The 20,128-nt window shown below is 34.4% G+C and overlaps 1 protein-coding gene across 1 annotated transcript in view; it reads right to left on the reverse strand.

Moving 5' to 3' along the window:
* The window catches only part of PTPRQ (protein tyrosine phosphatase receptor type Q), a 270,730-nt gene extending 252,289 nt beyond the window's left edge, over positions 1 to 18,441 (reverse strand). The window contains exons 1-4 of the mRNA XM_036760721.1: positions 18,385 to 18,441; positions 17,839 to 17,950; positions 16,876 to 17,102; positions 12,286 to 12,355 (exon numbers count right to left, since the gene is read on the reverse strand). Of these exons, the coding sequence (XP_036616616.1) occupies positions 12,286 to 12,355; positions 16,876 to 17,102; positions 17,839 to 17,950; positions 18,385 to 18,441 (466 nt within the window). The remainder of the gene's footprint in view (positions 1 to 12,285; positions 12,356 to 16,875; positions 17,103 to 17,838; positions 17,951 to 18,384) is intronic.
* Between the last annotated feature and the right edge of the window lie 1,687 nt (positions 18,442 to 20,128).

Here is a 20,128-nt window from a genome sequence, read left to right on the forward strand (position 1 = left end):
CACATCACACTTCTGACTCATATTAAGCTTACAATCCACTATCTATTTTTAACAAAATGCAAGATCTTTTTTTTTCCAGAACAATCATTTTTTAACCATTACTTTTCCATTTTGTCAGTGTATCAAAAAGAATTTATTAAGTACTTATTATGTGCCAGGCACTGTTCTAAGTGCTGACAATGTTTTTAAAAATGTGGCTGGGGGTGGGGTAGCTAGATGGCATAGTAACTAGAGCACTGGCTCTGGAGTCAGGAGGACCTGAGTTCAAATCTGGCCTTAGATACTTGACACACTTACTAGCTGTGTGACCTTGGGTAAGTCACTTAATCCCAATTGCCCTGCCTTCGCCCCTCCAAAATTAAATAAATAAATGAAATCCTACTACAAATGAGGCTGGGAATACCACTACAAGGTCTGTATCCCAAAGAGATCATAAAAAAGAGAAAAGGACCCACATGTGCAAAAAATATTGATAGCAGGTCTTTTGTGTGGTGTCAGAGAACTGGAAATTGAAGGGATGCCCATCAACTGGGGAATGGCTGAACAAGTTGTAGTATATGAATGTAATGGAATACTATCATTCTATAAGAAATGATAAGCAGGCAGATTTCAGAAAAACCTGGAAAGACTTATATGAACTGATATTGAGTGAAGTGAGCAGAACTAGGAGAACATTGTACACAGTAACAGCAACATTGTGCCATGATCAACTTTGATAGACTTAGCTCTTCATGGCAATACAATGATTCAAGACAATTCCAAAAGATTCATGAAGAAAAATGTTATCCACATCCAAAGAAAGAACTATGGAATCTGAATGCAGATCAAAACATACTACTTTCACTTTTTTCTGCTTTTGGTTTTTTCTTTCTCATAGATTTTCCCTTTTGTTCTAATTCTTCTTTCACAACATGACTAATGTGGAAATATGTTTAACATGATTATACATATATTACCTATATCAGATTGCTGGCTGTCTTGGGGGGGGGGAGGCAGGGAGGGAGGAAAATTTGGAATGCAAAATCTTACAAAAATGAATGCTGAAAGCTATCTTTACACATAATTGAAAAAAAGTACTATTAAGTGCAAAAAAAGTGGGTTTGGGGAGCAAAGGAAATGGTCCTTGTCCAAAAGGAAATCACATTATAACGGTAGACTCAATGTGCAAATAACTATGTATATACAAGACATATATAGTGTAAATGGGAGGTAATCCCAGAAAGAAGGCCCAGGTTAGGAGTAGCATTTACCAGCAAAGACCTCTTGCAAAAGCTGGGATTTGAGCTGAGGCTTGAAAGAGAACAGAAGAGCCAGGAAGTAAATGTGAGGAGGGAAAAAATTCCAGATACGGGAACAGTCAACGCAAAGGCATAAAATAGACTGCATCAAGTATAGAGCACATTCTATATATGCATATATATATACATGTGTGTGTGTATATATATATATATGTATGTATGCATGTATATGTATATACACAAGTCTGAAGCACACTCATCCTCTTCATAAAGACAGGATGGGAACAAAGAGGGAGAAAAGTAGAAGAGAACAGAATTGAGAAAAATACACAATTAACACTCATAAACTGAATTTAAATTGGATGAAATCATTTATAATACAGAAGAAGAAAGAAGAATAGTTTGGAAAGAAATATCATTATAAAATAGAAATGTATTCTTTATAGTAAATATATTTGAAACAAAGATTCCAAGAGTGTTAAAATGAGGGGCTGGAGTAAAATCTATTGTGATTCAGCTGAACTTAAAAAGCATGAGTAACAACCCTGATTTCAGATAAGATTACAGTAACTGTAGATATAATTAGAAAAGAGAAAACTAGGGAAATTACATTATACTTAAAGGCATTATTGATAATGAATCAATATCATTATTTAATATATGTAACAAATAGCATAGCATTTAAATATGTAATTTAAAAGTTAATCAAATTTTGCAGGGAGAAATAAACATTAAAATTATAACAGTAGAGATTATCAATGTATCACTTTCAGATCTAGATAAATTTAATCAAAAGATAAACCAGAAAAAAAAAGACTTGAGTAGATTCTGAGAAAAATTAGAGATGATGGATGATCTCTGGAAATTAACAAATAAGGACAGAAAGGAGTTTATACACTTCTTAGTCTTGCAAGGCACCAATACAAAAACTGATCATAAATATTTCCACCAAAAATACAGAAAAGCAGAAATCCTAAAGAAAAATCCACTGATCACATTGCAATAAAATTATATTCTATTAAGAGTTTAGAAGAAATAATCAAAAATTAAACCAGAGACAAAATATCATAATTTTAATGAATTGCTGGATTAAAGAACAAAGTACAGAAATAACATAAAATTTCATCAAAGAGAATTTTGATAATGAAGCAATAAGCCAAAACTTTCAAGATTTAGATAAAATTGTCTTTAATGAAAAATTTATATATCTCTAAATGCTATCGGCTAAAGAAAAAAAAACAAATCCACAAATTGGAGACTGAATGTTTTTTTTAAAAAAAAAATTAGAAAAATAAAACTTACAACTAAATAAGAAAGTAGAAATTCTAAAAATCAAAGAGATTAATAAAATTTAAGTAAAATCTAAAGCAAATAAACTGGTAAATGAAGTGAAGCTTTTAAAAAATCTGATTTTTAAATAAAGATAAAAATCAAGCTTTATGTAAAAATTAAAGAGCAAAGCTCAAAATAATTAAAGAGGTAATAAAGAAAATTATTGGAAACTATTTTGCCCAAGTATACCTAATGAAAATAATAGTGTAGAAGTCAAGGATGAATGTTTACAAAAATATTTTTAAAAAACCCAGATTAATAAGGGAAAAAACAGATCATCTAAATAACCCAATTTGGAAAAATAAATCAAACAATCCATAAATGAATTCCCAAAGGGAACAAAAAAATTAAGAGAAGATGAATTTACAAGTGACCTCTAGAAAGAATTTTTTAAATTAATTTTAATATTATAAAAACTTCTGAAAAATAGGAAGAGACCTAACCAATTTTTTATGTGATATAAATATGGTCTTGACATCTAGAGATGAGTCAAAATAGATCAAGAAAGCTATGCAGCAATATGCCTAATGATCATTGTTGCATAAAATATTAAATAAATATGAGCAATGAGACTATGTCAACATAGTCCAGACTGAATATATATCAGGAATACAGGGTTAGTATAACATCTGGACAACTCTCTATATAAAAGAAAATAAGAACAAAATCATACGATTATATCAATAGATGCAGAAAAGGTTTTTGACAAATACATGATATCCATATCTGTTTTTAAAAAAAACATTGAAAATAGGAATAAATGGATCTTTTCTTAATATAGGTAGCATTTATCTACAAAGAAGTTCCAGAATTGTATGCAATGGGATAAAGTAGGAATCTTTTTAATAAAAGAGTTAAATAAGGATGCCCATTATCATATTTATATATCATATTATCCTTTTTGATATACAGATAGAAATGTTAGCTATGACAATAACAAAAGAAAAAGAAATTGAAAGGATAAGCATAGGAAAAGAGGGAAAAAAGTATTGATTTCTTAGTCAATATGATGGTTTACTTAGAGAATTCTTAAGAGTCAACTCAAAATAATCGAAACAATAACTTTAGCAAAGTCCAGAGAAATCCATACAAATCACTTATATCTTTATATATATATATATATATTACAACCAAAACCCAGGAAGAAGAGAGAAAAAGAGAAAATCCATTGAAAACTGCTACAGAATATATAAAATACTTGGGAATCTACCTGTCAACACATGTATGACCTATACCAATACAACTACAGAATGATCTTTACACAAATAAAGATAGATCTGAATTGGAGAAATATCAATTGCCCATCTGTAGGCAAAGCCAAGATAATAAAATGGCAATATTACCAAAATTAATATACTTATTCAGTGCCAGAGCTAGAAAAAATATAAAAAGGAAATTCACATAGAGGAATAAGAGGTCAAATATCTCAAGAGAAATAATGGAAAACAGTGAGAAGGGAGAAGAGCTATGAGTACCAGACCTCAAATTCTCCTACAAAGTAGTAATCATCAGAACAATTTGTACTGGTTCAAAAAAAAGAGGTCAATAAGTGGGATGAATTAAATATATAACATACAAAAGCAAATGAACACAGTAGTATAATGTTAATAATACATAATATTAAATCTAAAGATAATAATATTTAACAATGTTATTAATAATCAATCCAAAGATACTACTTGGATAAGGAGTCACTATTTGACAAAAACTGATGAGAAAACTGAAAAACAGTTTGTCATAAATTAGGTATACACCAACGGCTTATATTATTTACTGAGATGAGCTACAAATGCATACCTGATTTAGACACAAGAGGCTATATTAAGAAAAATGAAAAGAGAAAGGAAGAAATTACCTCCCTAATCCATGTGCAGGAAAAAAAGTTCCTAACCCAAAAAGAGATAATGAAGATCATGGAAGATAAAAGGGGCAGGTTTGATTATATAAAATTTAGAAATTTCTGGTACATAAACAAAATCAAAGTAATTAAAGTTAAAAGAAAGTAGGGTAACTGGGGAAAAGTCTTTGCAGTAAATTTCTCTGATAAAGGTCTTATATCTATGATATATAAGGCACTGATTCAAACTTATGAGAGCTATTCCCCATTAGACAAATTATCAAATGATACATACAGGGAGACTTCAAAGGAAAAAACCTAAGCAATCAACAACGTCATGAAATAAAAAACCAACTCTAAGTCATTAATAACTAGAGAAATGCAAATTAAAGCAACTGTGAAATTGCACCTCACACCTATCAGACTGGCAATTTTTTTTTTAAAAGACCATGACAAATGTTGGAGAGACAAAGATAAAAAAAAGCCCACTGAAACAATGGTGGACCTGGTCCAACTGGGAACATTGGTAGAACTGTGAATAAAGACAGACATTTAGGAATTATGCCCCATAAGTCACTAAGCTGAATACACTTTTACCCAGAACATTCAGTACTATGTGTATACCCCAAAGAGATCAAAGAAAGAAGAAAGCGCCCTTATATATAACTATTTTTAATAGTAGCAAAACCCTAGAAACTTAGGGAGAACCCACCTATTGTGATTCTAAACAAATTATGACATAATAATGTAATGGAATATTATTGTGATGATATGGGCATTTGGAGAGGAAACTTGGAAGATCTCTATGAATGATGAAGAATGAAGTGAGCAGAATTAAAAGAACAAGTTATATGACCATAACAGTATAAATAAAATTAAATTCGAAAGATTTTAGAACTCTTGGTTTTTACATGTTGAATCTGAGATCCCTATGGAACATCTAGTTTAGATATCAAAAAAGCAATTGGTAATGAAGAACTGGAGCTTAAGACTGAGAGGAGAGGAGATACATAGATATGGCAATTATCTGTATAGATATGATAATTAAATCCATGGGTGCTGATGAGATCATCAAGCCAGACTTTTCTGTAGCCAAAGGTAAGACTTTCCACTTATCTCTATTCAATTTCACCTAAGTAGGTTCAGTCCAATTATCTAGCCTGTCAAGATCCTTTTTGGTCTTGATTCTGGCATCTAATATGTGCCAGCTTCAGGTTATTTGTAAATTTAATAAGCATGACATCTATTCTTTTATGGAAGTCATTGATAAAAATGCTAAACAATATGGGTAAAGCACAGATTCTTGGACTTTTCCACTGAAGACCTCATGATATGTTAATCTTGACCACTAAAAACTATGCTTTGAGTCTTTCCAATCAAGCAGTTCTGAATCTACCTAATTATATCTAATCCATTCCTATCTATCTTTTCCACATAAGATAAGACATCAGAGCAGGAATTTGGCCAAAGCTATAAACCAGTAATTTTTGAGTGTTACAGAAACCTTCTCCTTCATTGGCTGCTGTGACCTTAGACTTTGTTCTTGTTTCTACGCCTACTTCCTTCTCTGTTACCTCTAATAGTTCATCTTCTACTTATTACTCATTCCTTAAACATGGGTTTACTCAAGAGTTTTTTCTCACTTCTCTTCTCTCTACATATGGTTTCTAGTGATAATTTCATCTAAGAGTTTCAAGTATTATATCTATCTATACATTTAGCCCCAATCTTTCTCATGAGCTCCAGTATTATATCTTCATCTCCTGCTAGACATCTCCACCTAAATGTCCCTCTAACACCTCACAAACTAACACATCCAGAAATGAACTCATTATCCTTCCTCATAAACCTACCCATCCTCCCGATCTCTCTACTTCTACTGATAGCAAAAGTCAATCGACAAGCATGTTTATATGCCTATTATGTGTCAGGCACAGGATGAAGTGTTAAGTATACAAAGACAAAAGTGAAACAGTCCCTACCATGTAAAAAAATTATACTCCAATGAAAGAAACAACATAGTCATATAGAGGGAGAAGCAAGACACGTATAAAACACAAGTGAGGCAACCTCAGATGGGAAGCTGAAGGATACCAGGAAAGGCCTCAAATGCAAGATGGTATGAATTGAATTGAACACGAAGGAACCAGGGACTCAAAACACAGGTGAGAAGGAAGGGTATTCAATTCATGGAACAAAACTATTGAAAAGGCATAGGGATGGGAGAAAATGTGTCATATGTGAGGATCAGCAAGTACCCCAAGATGGATAGAACAGAGAATGCATGGATGGGAATAATGAGCAAGGAGACTGGAAAGATAGGGATAGGCCATGTTGCATAAGACTTTAAATGATGAACAGAAGACTTCATATCTGATCTTGCTCATGTAGACTAGAGACATCAGAGTTACCTTTGACAACTCCTTCTCCCTCCCTCCAAACGTCAGCTGGGGATCTTTTGCCAACTACTATCTATTCTAGCTCCTGCATACATTCCTTCTCCTACATTCTCTTCTGCATACATTCCTTCACCTTATGCCACCACCCTATTTTAGACCCTCACTATCTCTTCCTAGACTACTGAAATAGGTTCAGAAATTATCTCATTGACTACAGCCTCTCCTTTCTCCAACCCTCTTCACTCAACAGACAGGAAACTTGATTTAAGGCTTATTTTGTTCCTGGCATTGTCCTGGGTTCAAGGAGCAGGCAAAGAGAGTGGGGTGTATGTTTACAGAACTATGCATTCAGTTATTTGCTTGTTATCTCTCCCATTAAAATATAAGCTCCATGAAGGCAGGACTGTTTTTACTTTTCTTTGTATTCCCAACAGTTTTCACAGTCCTAGAAAATAATAAGAACTTAATAAATGCTGGTGGACTGACTAAATGACCAATGTTTAAAATGCTCGATACTTTGGCTCCATTACATTTTTCTACTTTTATTTTGCACTACTCTCATTAACTTAACTCTAAATTCCAAACAAACTGGACCATTAACTTTTTCCCAATCTCTTCCTAAATTAACATAGAACCTAAACTACCAGAAGACTGACCGGTCTTGCTATACCTTCCCTCTTCCTAACTTGCCTGTTTCTTTTGAGGACATCACATCCATCCAGTTACCCAAGTTCACTACCTTGGAATCATCTTTACCTCTTTACTTTCCTTACCTTCCTACATCCAAGTAGTTGTCAACTCTGGCTGGTTCTTGTTGTTGTTGCTGTTCAGTCGTGTCTGATTCTTCATTACCCCATTTGGGGTTTTCTTGGCAAAGATACTCCAGTGGTTTGCCATTTCCTTCTCCAGCTTATTTTGCAGATGAGGACATGGAGGCAGACAGAGCTGTGACTTGCCTAGTGTCACCCAGCTAATAAGTTTCCGTGGCTGGATTTTAACTCACTAAGATAGTCTTCCTGATTCCAGGCCTCATGCTATATCCACTGTGCCACCTTGCTGCCTATTCTAGGAGCTGCTGATTCTACCTTCACAATATATCTCACATCTATCCACTCCTCTCCACTCACCCAGCCACCACCCTCATTCCAAATGTCATCTATCACCTTCACCTTAGCTTCCTTATAAGCCTCCTTGACTCCAGTATCTCTCCTCCCCTAATCCAACCACCACACAACTAACATTAATATTCCTAAAGCACAGGTCTGACCATAAAATTTTCCTGATCATGAAGTTCTGATCAAAACTACTTGGTACTGGCTAAAAGATAGAGTGATGGATCACTGGAATAGGTTAGGTATAAAACACACAGTAGTCAATTACTGTAGTAATTTACTCCTTGATAAACCCTAAGACTCCAGTTTCTGGGAAAAAACTCACTATGTAACAAAAACTGTTGGGAAAACTGGGAAGTAGTATGGCAAAACTAGGTATAGACTAACATCTTATACCATATACCAAGATAAGATCAAAATGGGTACATGATTTAGACATAAAGAGTGATACCATAAGCAAATTAGGAGAGTAAGGAATAGTTTACCTGTCAGATCCATGGAGAAGGGAAGAACTTATGAACAAACAAGAGATAGAGAACATTATGAAATGCAAAATGGATACTTTTTGTTACATTAAATTAAAAAGTTTTTGCACAAATAAAGATTAGAAGGGAAGCAGAAACCTGGGAAATAATTTTTATAACCAGTCTCTCTGATAAAGCCCTCATTTGTCAAATATATAGAAAACTGAGTCAAATTTATAAGAATACAAGACATTCCCCAATTGATAAACGGTCAAAGGATATGAACAGGCAGTTTTCAGATAAAGAAATTAAAGCTATCTATAGTCATATGAAAAATACTCTAAATCACTATTGATTAGAGAAATGCAAATTAAAATAACTCTGAGGTATCACCTCACACCTATCAGATTGGCTAATGTGACAAAAAAAGGAAAATGATAAATGTTGGAGAAGATGTGGGAAAATTGGAACAGTAAGGCATTGTTAGTGGAGTTGTGAACTGATCCAACCATTCTGGAGAGCATTTTGGAACTATACCCAAAGGGCTATAAAACTGTGCATACTCTTTGATCCAGCAATAGCACTACTAGGTCTATATCCCAAAGAGATCTAAAAAATGGAAAAGGACTCACATATACAAAAAATATTAATAGCAGCTCCTTTTGTGGTGGCAAAAAATTGGAAATTGAGGGGATGTCCATCAATTGGGGAATGGCTGAACAAGCTGTGGTATATGAATGTAATGGAATACTACTGTTCTATAAGAAATGATGGGCAGGAAGATGTCAGAAATACCTGGAAAGACTTACATGAACATCATGATGCTAAGTGAAGTGAGCAGAACCAGGAGAACATGTTACACAGTAACAGCAACATTGTGCCCTGATCAACTATGATTGACTTAGCTCTTCTTAGCAACACAATGAACCAAGACAATTCCAAAAGACTCATAATGGAAAATGTTATCTACATCCAGAGAAAGAAATATAGAGTCTAAATGCAGATTGAAGCATACTATTTTCACTTTTATTTCTTGTGGGATTTCCCTTTTGATCTGATTCATCTTTCACAATATGACTGATGTGAAAATATGTTTAATATGATTGTACATGTATAACCTATATCTGATTCCTTGTTATCTTGAGGAAAGGGGAGGGGAGAGAAGCGGAAAAATATGGAACTCAAAATCTTATAAAAGTAAATGTTGAAAACCAAAAATAAATAATAAAAAAGAAGTTCTAGAGGCACCCTCTTGCCACTGGGATAAAATACAAATTTTACTTTTTTTTCTTTTGCTCTTAAAGCCTTCAAATTCTGCCCCCAGCCTATAATTATAGGTTTATCACACACTGGGTTTCTTTGTACACTATAACAAAAGTGCCCTGCTGACTGTTCCCTAGTACACCCCACTCTCTAGTTCTACGTTTCCACATTCCATCCATACTTCCATTTCATACAGTCCTTCCTAGCCCAACACCTAAACACCTTCCTAATTCAGCTCAAGTAACACTTCCTATCCAGAACCTCTCCTCCTCTCCCCAGCAGCAACACTAGCTTTTCACCCACCCCAAAGAAATGTAAGCTACTTGAATGGAAGAGCTGTTTCATTTTTGTCATTTTAATCCCCAGCTCCTAGGATAATGCCTGGCATATATTAAATGACTAACAAATGCTGAATGAATGAAATTTTTGTTTACTTGAGTTAGAAAGTGAAGCCTTATTTACCTACTTCATCTACTATGTTTAAATCACTGTATCAAGTTCCCAGAGAGATTCAAGGCTTAGATCAGACAGTCACTGTCCTCATGGTGCTTTTAGACCAGCAGAAATAGAATTAAAACCTAGACTGAATGTTTAAATGTATTAAAATAATTTTGTTTGCACATATTTTAATTAAAATCACTGTAAGAAAATGTGAAATATTCTATTCACATATTGTTAACAATGTTCAGGGGAATTGTTCCATTGGTACCCTGGAAGAAGAAAGACACAGGTTCTAATCCCACCCTTGATACTTAGTAGTTCTGCAATACTGAGCAAATAATTTAACCTTTCTGAGCCCTGGTTTCTTCAAATAGAAAGTGAGGGATCTGGACTATAGGACTTCTAAAGTCCCCATTGAGTTCTAAATCTATGATCCTCTGAGTCTGTGAACCTATGACTTGCTAAGCTTTAGCAATTTAACAAATGGGCCTCACCTAGTTTATTCTGTGGTTTTTAAAAGAACATATTGAGTTGAGACAAATTTGTTGAATTAAAAAAATCATCAAAAATTAAAATAAATAATACATGTTTAGTTAACAGATGGTGAGTTAAAAATAAGGCAACTAATTTAAAAAATTTTCACTCATATTCAAACAGTGACAAATTTAAGTTGAATGTTTTTTAATGACTTTCTTTATTCAACCAAAAATCTTTCCATCATTGAACTAAATTCTCTGAACATACAGCTCTAATTTCAGATTGGCTGGTTTCTGGCAATGGATATTAATTTATGCACTAGAAACTCACTTAAACACTTTGCCACTATTGAATGGGATTCAGTGAAAAGTGGATAGATTTTCGAAGCTATACAAGAAAAGGTTGGTTACTGAAAATTTAAAAAGTCCTCCACTATAAGGCAGACAGAACCCCAGCATGAACCCTGAAGACACATCTATAATAAAGAAACTTATTCCATACTTCAAGAGATACCTATGAGTACTCATTCTGCTGTTGGTGATGATAGCTCATTTCTGACAACAAAGATACATGAGTTTCATTCTCAAGTGACCTGATGAAACTCTAAAGAGGAGCTAAACTCAAAAATTTCTCCTCTGTGGTTTATCTTTTACTGCTGGGCAGTTAGGAATTACCAAACCTGGATCAATTTCTCTTCTTGCCAACAACCCCATTGGAAGACTTTTATTTTACCTGTAATAGTGGTATAATACTTAAAATTTTGTAAAAGTCTATGAATAAGAAGGGGAAAGATTGCTACCTTCACATTATTGGGTATTCTGATATATAAATAGAATGATCAGTCTAGTTAACTTGGGAGAGACTCATCGGAAGCTTGGCTGCAGGTGACTACTTTTATTTAATCATTTATTTATTTGTTTGTTTATTTTGTGAGGCATAACAACTCACAAGGCCCATCTACCAAGGTGTGTATGAAATTCAATTGAGGTGAGTGAAAGGATACATGCCAAAATTCCCGAGGATCAATGATGAAGAATGTTATCGACCCCTCCCCCCATACCCTGGCAGAAAAGCAAAGGACTGAAAATGCAAAGTAAAACAAACTTTTTTGAACATGACCTAGTGGGAATTTGTCTTGCTTGACTATAGCTATCTGGGGGAAGTTGGAGGTATAGAAAATGAATATGTGTAAATTTAAAAAATGTAGAGTTTTAATTTCAAAAATGGGGGCGCAGCTAGATGGCACAGCGGACAGAGTACTGGGCCTAGAATCAGGAAGACTATCTTTTTGGCTTCAAATCCAGCCTCAGACACTTATTAGCTGTGTGAACCTGGGCAAATCACTTAACCTTGTTTGACTCAGTTTCCTCATCTGTAAAATGAGCTAAAAAAAGAAATGGCAAATATCTCCAGTATCTTTGTCAAGAAAACCCCAAATGGGGTCACAAAGAGCCCAACAGCTGAAAAACAACCAAACAATAAAAATAGAAAAAAGACAGCAACATATCTCTAAGTAATTAACTTTCACTTTCCCAGAGTTACAAAAAGATTCTCACTCTACTTATTGCTAGCCAAGTAACAGCAATATTAGGATCCAATGTTCACGAACATTATAATTTAGCATATCAAGAATATGTCAGATTTTTAAAAAGTCATTAATGACAAACTGAACACATCTGTAATTAAATTAATTTGTATTAATGAATAGTTTAGGAGAATTACCACTTTCTGCAGTTTGGAAGAGAAATGGCTCACTAAATATCCCAATACCAGCACTGTTTTCAGCAGCCACCTAAAATAAACCAAAAGAATAGCATTTGAGTTAGTTACAGTACTGGATATTATAACAACTTTGAATCTTTCAAAAATAAATAGTTAAAAAAGTAAAATCCAAATTACAAAAATACCAAGTTTTTGTTTTTGGTACTTCCAACATTCCTAGAATTTTGCAATGAAAAAAAAGTAAAGTCAGCCCTAGGACTTGGTCTTCTATAGGTCAAGTTCATGGTAAATCTCATTGTCTCCCACATAATTTGGGGGGGCTAGATCTGTAATTTATTAATATGGGGGGCTAAAAATGAGAAATATCCTCTATCATTACAGATCCCTAAATCAAAACCTTCTCTGCAACCTATAGTCTTAGAGTATTGCCAACCATATTGACAGGTTATGACTTACCCAGAATCCCATGGCCCATAGGTGTCAGAGATGGGATTTAATCCCACATCTTCCCGATTCTAAAGGCAGCTCTCTATCTACTATACCAAACTGCTTCTTCTCTCATTTTACACTTTTCTAAAATGTAATATTAAAATACTGGAAAAGCAGAAATGCCCAACAGCAACCATTGCCATTGGAAGCCACTGGCTGATACTTAGGTGAAAAAATGAAAAGATGGTGAGACTATGGAATCGTGGGTAGAATCTAGAGTTCCTAAGGACTCTGAGTTGAGAAATGCAAGAAGCTGTGTTGAGAAGCCTTGTCAGCCTGACTAAGGAGAAAGCTCTTAATGGCTGACTCCCCCTCCTGTCAACAGCACTTCTTTAGATTAGCTGCTGAGAATATCCATGAAAGAATTTAGCCTGTGTTTATTATCCAAGAGCAACCTCCCTTAGAAGGACCAGGCTAAGCACTTTTCAGCTGTCATGCAAAAAGGAAAAAATGCTCTAAGTTTGTTGTTTGGCCTATGGATCTTTAATTATATGCAGCATCATAAATCTTTACACTTTCCTAGAGAAAAAATAAGATTATTGCAGAGGCAGTGTGGTATAGTAGGGAGAAGGCCAGGTTCAGAGCAAGGTAGACTGTATTCAAGTTAAGCCTCTGGGGCTCTGGAAAAAGTGCTTAGCCTCTCAATGCTCTAGGCATCTCTAACAAGTTGCATAGGAAATAGCAATCTGCTTTGGTAGAGTGAATTTCCTCATTTGGGAGTTCCCTAATCTAATGAAAGCACTGGTTCAGGCCCTAACACAATTTATTTCAGATTCATTTATGATTGGTAGCGATGAATATGAGGCAACTAGGTGATTCAATGGATACAGCTCTGGGCCTAGAATCACGAAGATCTGAGTTCAAATCTAGCCTAAGGCACTTACTAGCTAGATGACCCTGGGCAAATCACTTAACCTCTATTTTTTTTAATCCCTTGGAGAGGGAAATGGCAAACCACTCTAGTATCTTTACTGTGGACAATATGGTTCACAGGGTCTTGAAGAGTCAGACATGACTGAATGATGAATAACAACAATCATAACAAAACAATGAATATATTTGAGATTAGAAATCCTTACTCTAAGGAACTGCTCAATTGTGTTCTGTGACTCATAATGATAAAAATATTACTTTTTCCCCCAATAAAATGTCACATTAATTATTGAGTTGCATGCTACCTCAGTGCAAACTGTCATCTCTAATTTAGCAATATCACTATTTTAAAAGGTATATACACATTTTGAACATATAAACATTTAAGTGCCTACTGTGTGCCAGGGTCTGCGCAAACATTTTCTCATTCAATCTAATTTGATCCTCACAAAAATGCCTCAGTTTCTTCGTCTGTAAGACAGGGATATTAACAGCAATGCCCTCCTGGGGTTGTTGTGGGGATCAAATGAGAAAATAAATGTAAAACACTTGGCACAGTGCCTGGCAGATTATGTGAATGTTAGTTATTGCTGCTGTTGCTGTTGTTACATATCGGAGACATTTTTATTATCCTCATTTTACCACTGAAGGAACTGATCGAGATGGAGATTAAGTGATTTGCCCAAGGTCACACAGATAGCAAGGTCTGAGGATGTATTTGAACTCAGGACTTCCTAACTCCAGGCCCAGCAATCTATACCACATGCCACTATTAACGATAAACCATTATGTCTTAAAACAGGAAAGAATATAGCCCTGAAAATAATTACTTCATATAAAGATCCAGAAGAAATCATATCAACAAAATAAGTGATCATGACTCTAGAAGACTGATGATGATCCAGCCTTTTATGTTCTAGCTGGAGGAGGGGGGTAGGGGTGGGACTCTAGTTGTAGAAAGTCATGGGTAATGAGTTTGTTTCACTTACCTACTTTTTGTTGCTTGCTATTTTTGTGAATAGGGGTTATAATTGGGAAGTGATAGCGGTAGTTTTAAAATTAATCATTTTAAAGGGATCTTTTAATTTATTAAATTTAATTAATTGAAGCTTTATAAAGGAACTTTAGAGAATTTATTATTGTGCTTCAGTCATTTCAGTTGTGTCTGACTCTTTGTGACCCTTTTAGTGGTTATCTTGGCAAAGATTACTCCAGTAGTTTGTGTAATGTTAAGCAGGGTGGGACTTTTTTTTTACAGTTTTCTCTTTTGGAATGCTAAGGCAATCAAGTGCCTTTAATGAGTCTTGCCTTTGTTTCAGTCAAGAGTCTTTGATTGAATCAGGAGTCTTTGATGGCCTAGGACACATAGGTTTGAATTGCATGGTTGTGATGCTCTCTGACCCTGAAGAAGTGTATATATACTCAGATGTTAGCATTTTGCTTTTGGGGGCACACTCATTGGAAGAGTGTTGGTGTGGAGACTCTGGGTAGCCATGCAGGAGCACCCTCTGCCCTGGCTTTGAAAACCTAGATGTTGATGCTTCTCTCTCTGGTAACTATGCAGGTACTGCTATGGTCAGACAAAAGCCTGTCTGTTGATCTGTTTATATTTTCTCTGTTTGTAATTTCTATTTGTATTTGCTCTGAAAGTTCAGGGTGCTGACTTTTCCCCTGAACTAAGTGAATGATATATGTATGCTTAATTACAGTAACATTGTTAACCCCTTAAAGTTGCTTTCCTTAGAAAAGCAGATCAAAGAAATTAAGCTAGCAGCCCTCCTGTGTGCTGGTGTTGTTGGTCTTACACAGCCACAGTAGCGGCACGTAGCATTAATGATACAATTCGCCATTTCCTTCTCCAGCTTATTTTACAGATGATGAAACTGAAGCAAACTGGGTTAAGTGACTTGTCCAGGGTCACATAACTAGTAAGTGTCCAAGACCAGATTTGAACTCAGGAAGATGAGTCTTCCTGACTCCAGGCCCAGCACTCTATCCACTTTGCCACCTAGCTGAATTATATTTATGAGAACTTACAGAACTGTATAAAAATGTTCTGTGGTGTAGAAATGAGGCCTACACCATCAGACATGGTCACTGTAGTTACTTGTTTCTTATTTTGTTTTGTTTTGCTTAACAGTACTTCTTTGTTACCAAGGAGGATTCGGGGGGGGGGGGGGGGAAGCGGGGGGGAGGGGAAGGTGATTAGAAAATGATAGCAATATTATTTTAAAATCAATAAAACATTTTTTATGAAAAAGAAACTTAAAACTCTACAGAACTATATCCAAATTTTCTTCAATGTTCAAAAGCCAGCTGCTTATTAAATTTTTAAGGAAATAAGCAGTCTTCTGGATGTTTTTCCCAAATTTTCCATTATCCTTCCCAAGAAAAAACAACACTGACACATTTCATTGTAAAATAATTTTGCAAGATGAATATAATTTAGTGCTGCTGCCTTTCACCTATTTCTTCATTATTTGGGCCTGTAATCAAGGCTTTTCCTAACTTGGCACATTTAAAATCAGTGAAGTGCTAAAATATTTAAATTACCATATTTATGGAATCTGTGCTTACAAAAACTCTCTAGAATTTTTTTTTTAAATGCAGGTGTTGGTCATGGAAGATTAACAGAGAGAAATGAACAAGACTAATTCAATGTTATGACTATTTAACAGAGAAGGATCATAGATTTAGAGCTGGAAAGTATCTTAAAGGTAGTCCATTCCCCTCATTTTAAATGAGGAAACTGAGGCCCAGGGAAATGAGGTTACCTGTCTAAGCTTATACAAATAGTAAATGGCAAAACCAAGATTCAAACTCTGATTGTAAATTCAGTACTCTTTTCACTGAACCAAATGACAGACCTTTTTTTTTTTTATTTACAAAAGTACTAAATTAATACCAGATGCATTTTTCACATAAGTAACTAGAAGGAGAAACTTTATCTTTTGCTTTAGTACATAACTTCTGAGAATAGAAACAAATTTTTACTCAATCTAGCCAAAAAAAAAGTAACTACACAATTTCACTAAAGTTCCAAAACCAAAGAAAAGGACAGAAATGAAACAATTTGTTCCATTATTTTCCCTTAGTTCCCTGCGTAATTCATATGGTGAATTTTAGCCAGATTTCAAATAAAATTGGTCCTTTACTTTTAATTGCAATAATACTAAACAAGCACTTAATTCAGGATACAAAATTATGCAGAAAGTCTTTCAAACTTACCTTAATTTCATAAGTTGTTCCAGGATTAAGATTAGTAAGAAGCACTTCCAAACTATCTGGTTTTGCTCTAACTTGTGTATAGGTGGTTTGCATCCATGGGCAAACTTCCTTATACTTAACGATGTATGATTTAATTCTTCCATTTGGCTTTGGTGGTGTATTCCAAGAGAGCAGGATTCCAGCGGATCCTACTCTTTCACCTGCGAGGAACACGGGAGGCCCTGGATCTGTAAAAACAAAATGCCTTTAATTAAAATGTCAAGTAACAATTTGAGTATTTCCACAGTTCACATGGAAGGAAAGTTATTTCTAACCTAGACTTTTGAAGTTCCTGGAGACTAATGGACTCAATGTGAAATAGCTCTCTTTAGAGGTATGCTTTAAAAAATGATTAAATGCTTTGGGGAATACCAGAAACATTCTTTTCTAAGAATGTAAAAAATGGAACATTTAAAAAAAATTTCACAGACCAAACATCATTTAATGCCAAGTCATTTAAAAATCATCCTTAATATAGGAAATCCAAACTAAAACTAAAAGCCCATTATTATTACTATTAATATAATCATAATTATTTTGTTTGTTAGTCCTTGCTGAGAAATGCTGCTGTATTTGGCATAATTATAACTCTACATCTTTCAGATGCTCAATTTCATAAGCAGGTATAAAAATAGCTGTTTTCACTCTTTCCACATTAAAGAAGTCTAAGAATGAGCCCAAATGATCATCATAATCCAAATTGTGTTCAGAAATACTGTTTGGACATTTTCATTTTCTCCTCAGTGAGAAACCTTCCTTAACGCTCTTATTTTCATGCACGTAATATGTAGGTAAACATTTTCATCAACCCAAAAATTTAACTGAGGATTTAGACTGCCTAAAATTCACATGCAAATATTTTTAAAGTGTGTTATCTATAAAAATTAAGATAGACATGAGTATAAGAACATTTATTATACTTACTGGTCACATTTGTTGTCACCATTTTACTAACAGGAGTACCAAATGTTGTAGCAGAAACTGAAGAAATGGTTACATTGTACCTCGTCCCGGGAATAGCATTCGAGACATCAACCTGTAGTATCAAGGAGAAATCAAAGACAATAAACTCTTTCAAGGAAGAAAGAAAATGCAAGAGAGGTAAAAATCTATTATTCCTAAAATCAGAAGGTAACAATTGATGAGAAACATGTAAAAGGAACTAAGGTACTATATTACAAGAAACATATTTAAAAGAGTTTGTTACAGTGTATCAATAAATAATAGGTAATCTACTTTGAAATAGAAATATATAAGATAAAATATATATATAGCTATGTAAGAATATATATATAATACACATACATCATACAATAGTACATCATCTAATAAGTCAATATTTCTGTCTCGTATAAACTCTACAAAACTGCCGAATTTACTGCCACTGGAAGGAAACATTCAATAAGAATTCTTGAGAATTTACAGCTAGCTATTCTCCAGCCTTCTCAGTTAAGCATGACTATGAAATACCTGTGTCTCTGAAGTTCCAATAAAAAGTAAGATAAATATTATAAGAAAAGCCATCATTATTACATTTTTCAGACAGTGGAATTACATTGATGGCTTTACAGGGAAATGTTGCCTGCATTAATGATTTAAGGACAGATCTTCCTGGCAAGTACACAATTAATGAGCATGTATTACTCAATAGCACTGCCCTTACTTTGTTAAACTATTCATGAACCCTTGGATGACTGGCCGGAGGTTTATGGTAGAGTTGAAGAAAAAAAAATACGCTAGCTGTTGTTAAGGTAATGACCCTCCAATGCTAAAATTTATGCTCATAAATTTGGCATCGATGTTGTCTTTGGCCAATGCTGAAAAAAACCCAGAAACTTAAAATGTAAGTTTTCATGGTTTATCAGTTTCTTAAAGAACTTTCCCATTAGTATCGCATATAAACAAAGTGCCTCAATGAAAACTATACCTGATACTCCCCACGGCCAAGATCTCTGATTGCAACAACGCCACCATCAGGAACAAGAACCACATGATACCTTTCCACATGTCCAGAAGGCATTCTCCAGTGCAAAGAAAAGGAGTGTGTTGAAATATTGAAGGCTTTAAGTTTCTCAGGCCTTTCAGGCTCTTATAATGGAAACACAAATTTCAAAGATCATCTCTTTATTTTAAAATGATTGAGAATGAAAAAGCAACATAAAATAAATGGTGTTCCAAAAGAATTTATCACCAGCTACCTACCTAATCACATTAAGTAATCTCTATGTTTAGTTGGTTAGCTCAAGAACTCTTAGACCTTCTTCAAGAATGCCTGTTACATGGTATATACATATATAATGTAACTCTTTCTGGAAAATCTCCTTACAATCTGATCGTTAAATTTTGCCAAACTGTATTTGGCAATTCTCTCTAGCTCAAATATTGTATAAAAATAGTATGCATGTATATGTCCACACACACACTTCTGTGTGTATGTTAAAGTACAATACAAAGTATGTTTAGAAGTACAGCATATTTATCTGACTCTTCAGTTATTTACTAGAGGTGGGGAGGACAATGAGAAAGGAAGCAAAATACAAATGTCTATTTTCTTTTTCAGATCTGAGCATTTCAAATGAGCACTCTGGATTCTCTATAACAGCAAACAACCATTTTGATTAGGAAATGAAACAGTGGTGGGTGGCACTACCTTCTGCCCAAACCATTTCCTCTATACATTTTCACATTTGCTTTCACTTTTATTTCTGAACAGTTGTTTAGGCTGCTTTGTGCCATCTGGAGAGGAGTTTTCCACACAAAGGCCTCCTGATTGGTTGCCAATGAGTCAGGTTCCCACCCTGCCTTATCTTAGCACAGATTCCACATAGACAATACAGAGAGAGAGAAAGAGACTTTGCAGCCAAGTATTTGCAAAACATACCTCACGTAGACTCAGCCTTAAACTATTGGCAAAAATAGGTCTGAAAATGCTGCTTTCTCTTTACCTGCATTATTAGAGACTACAGATAGAATCTAAGAAATTAATGTTGCATTAAATTGAAATGACATATTCCACAGCAAGCTAATTCTCTTGATTTTATTTTAAATAGTTTTAATTTCTCACCTTGCTCACCTTGTTTCAAACTTACCATTATTTTGGACTATTTTCCATAAGTACTCCAATATATAATATCACTCAAGTGCATAAAAGAGCAGTAAAACATTATTATGAGAGCAATTAAGTTGGGGCAGATATATACATATATATATATAT

Source organism: Trichosurus vulpecula, chromosome 5, assembly GCF_011100635.1.
Source record: "Trichosurus vulpecula isolate mTriVul1 chromosome 5, mTriVul1.pri, whole genome shotgun sequence".
Taxonomy (NCBI): Eukaryota; Metazoa; Chordata; class Mammalia; order Diprotodontia; family Phalangeridae; genus Trichosurus; species Trichosurus vulpecula.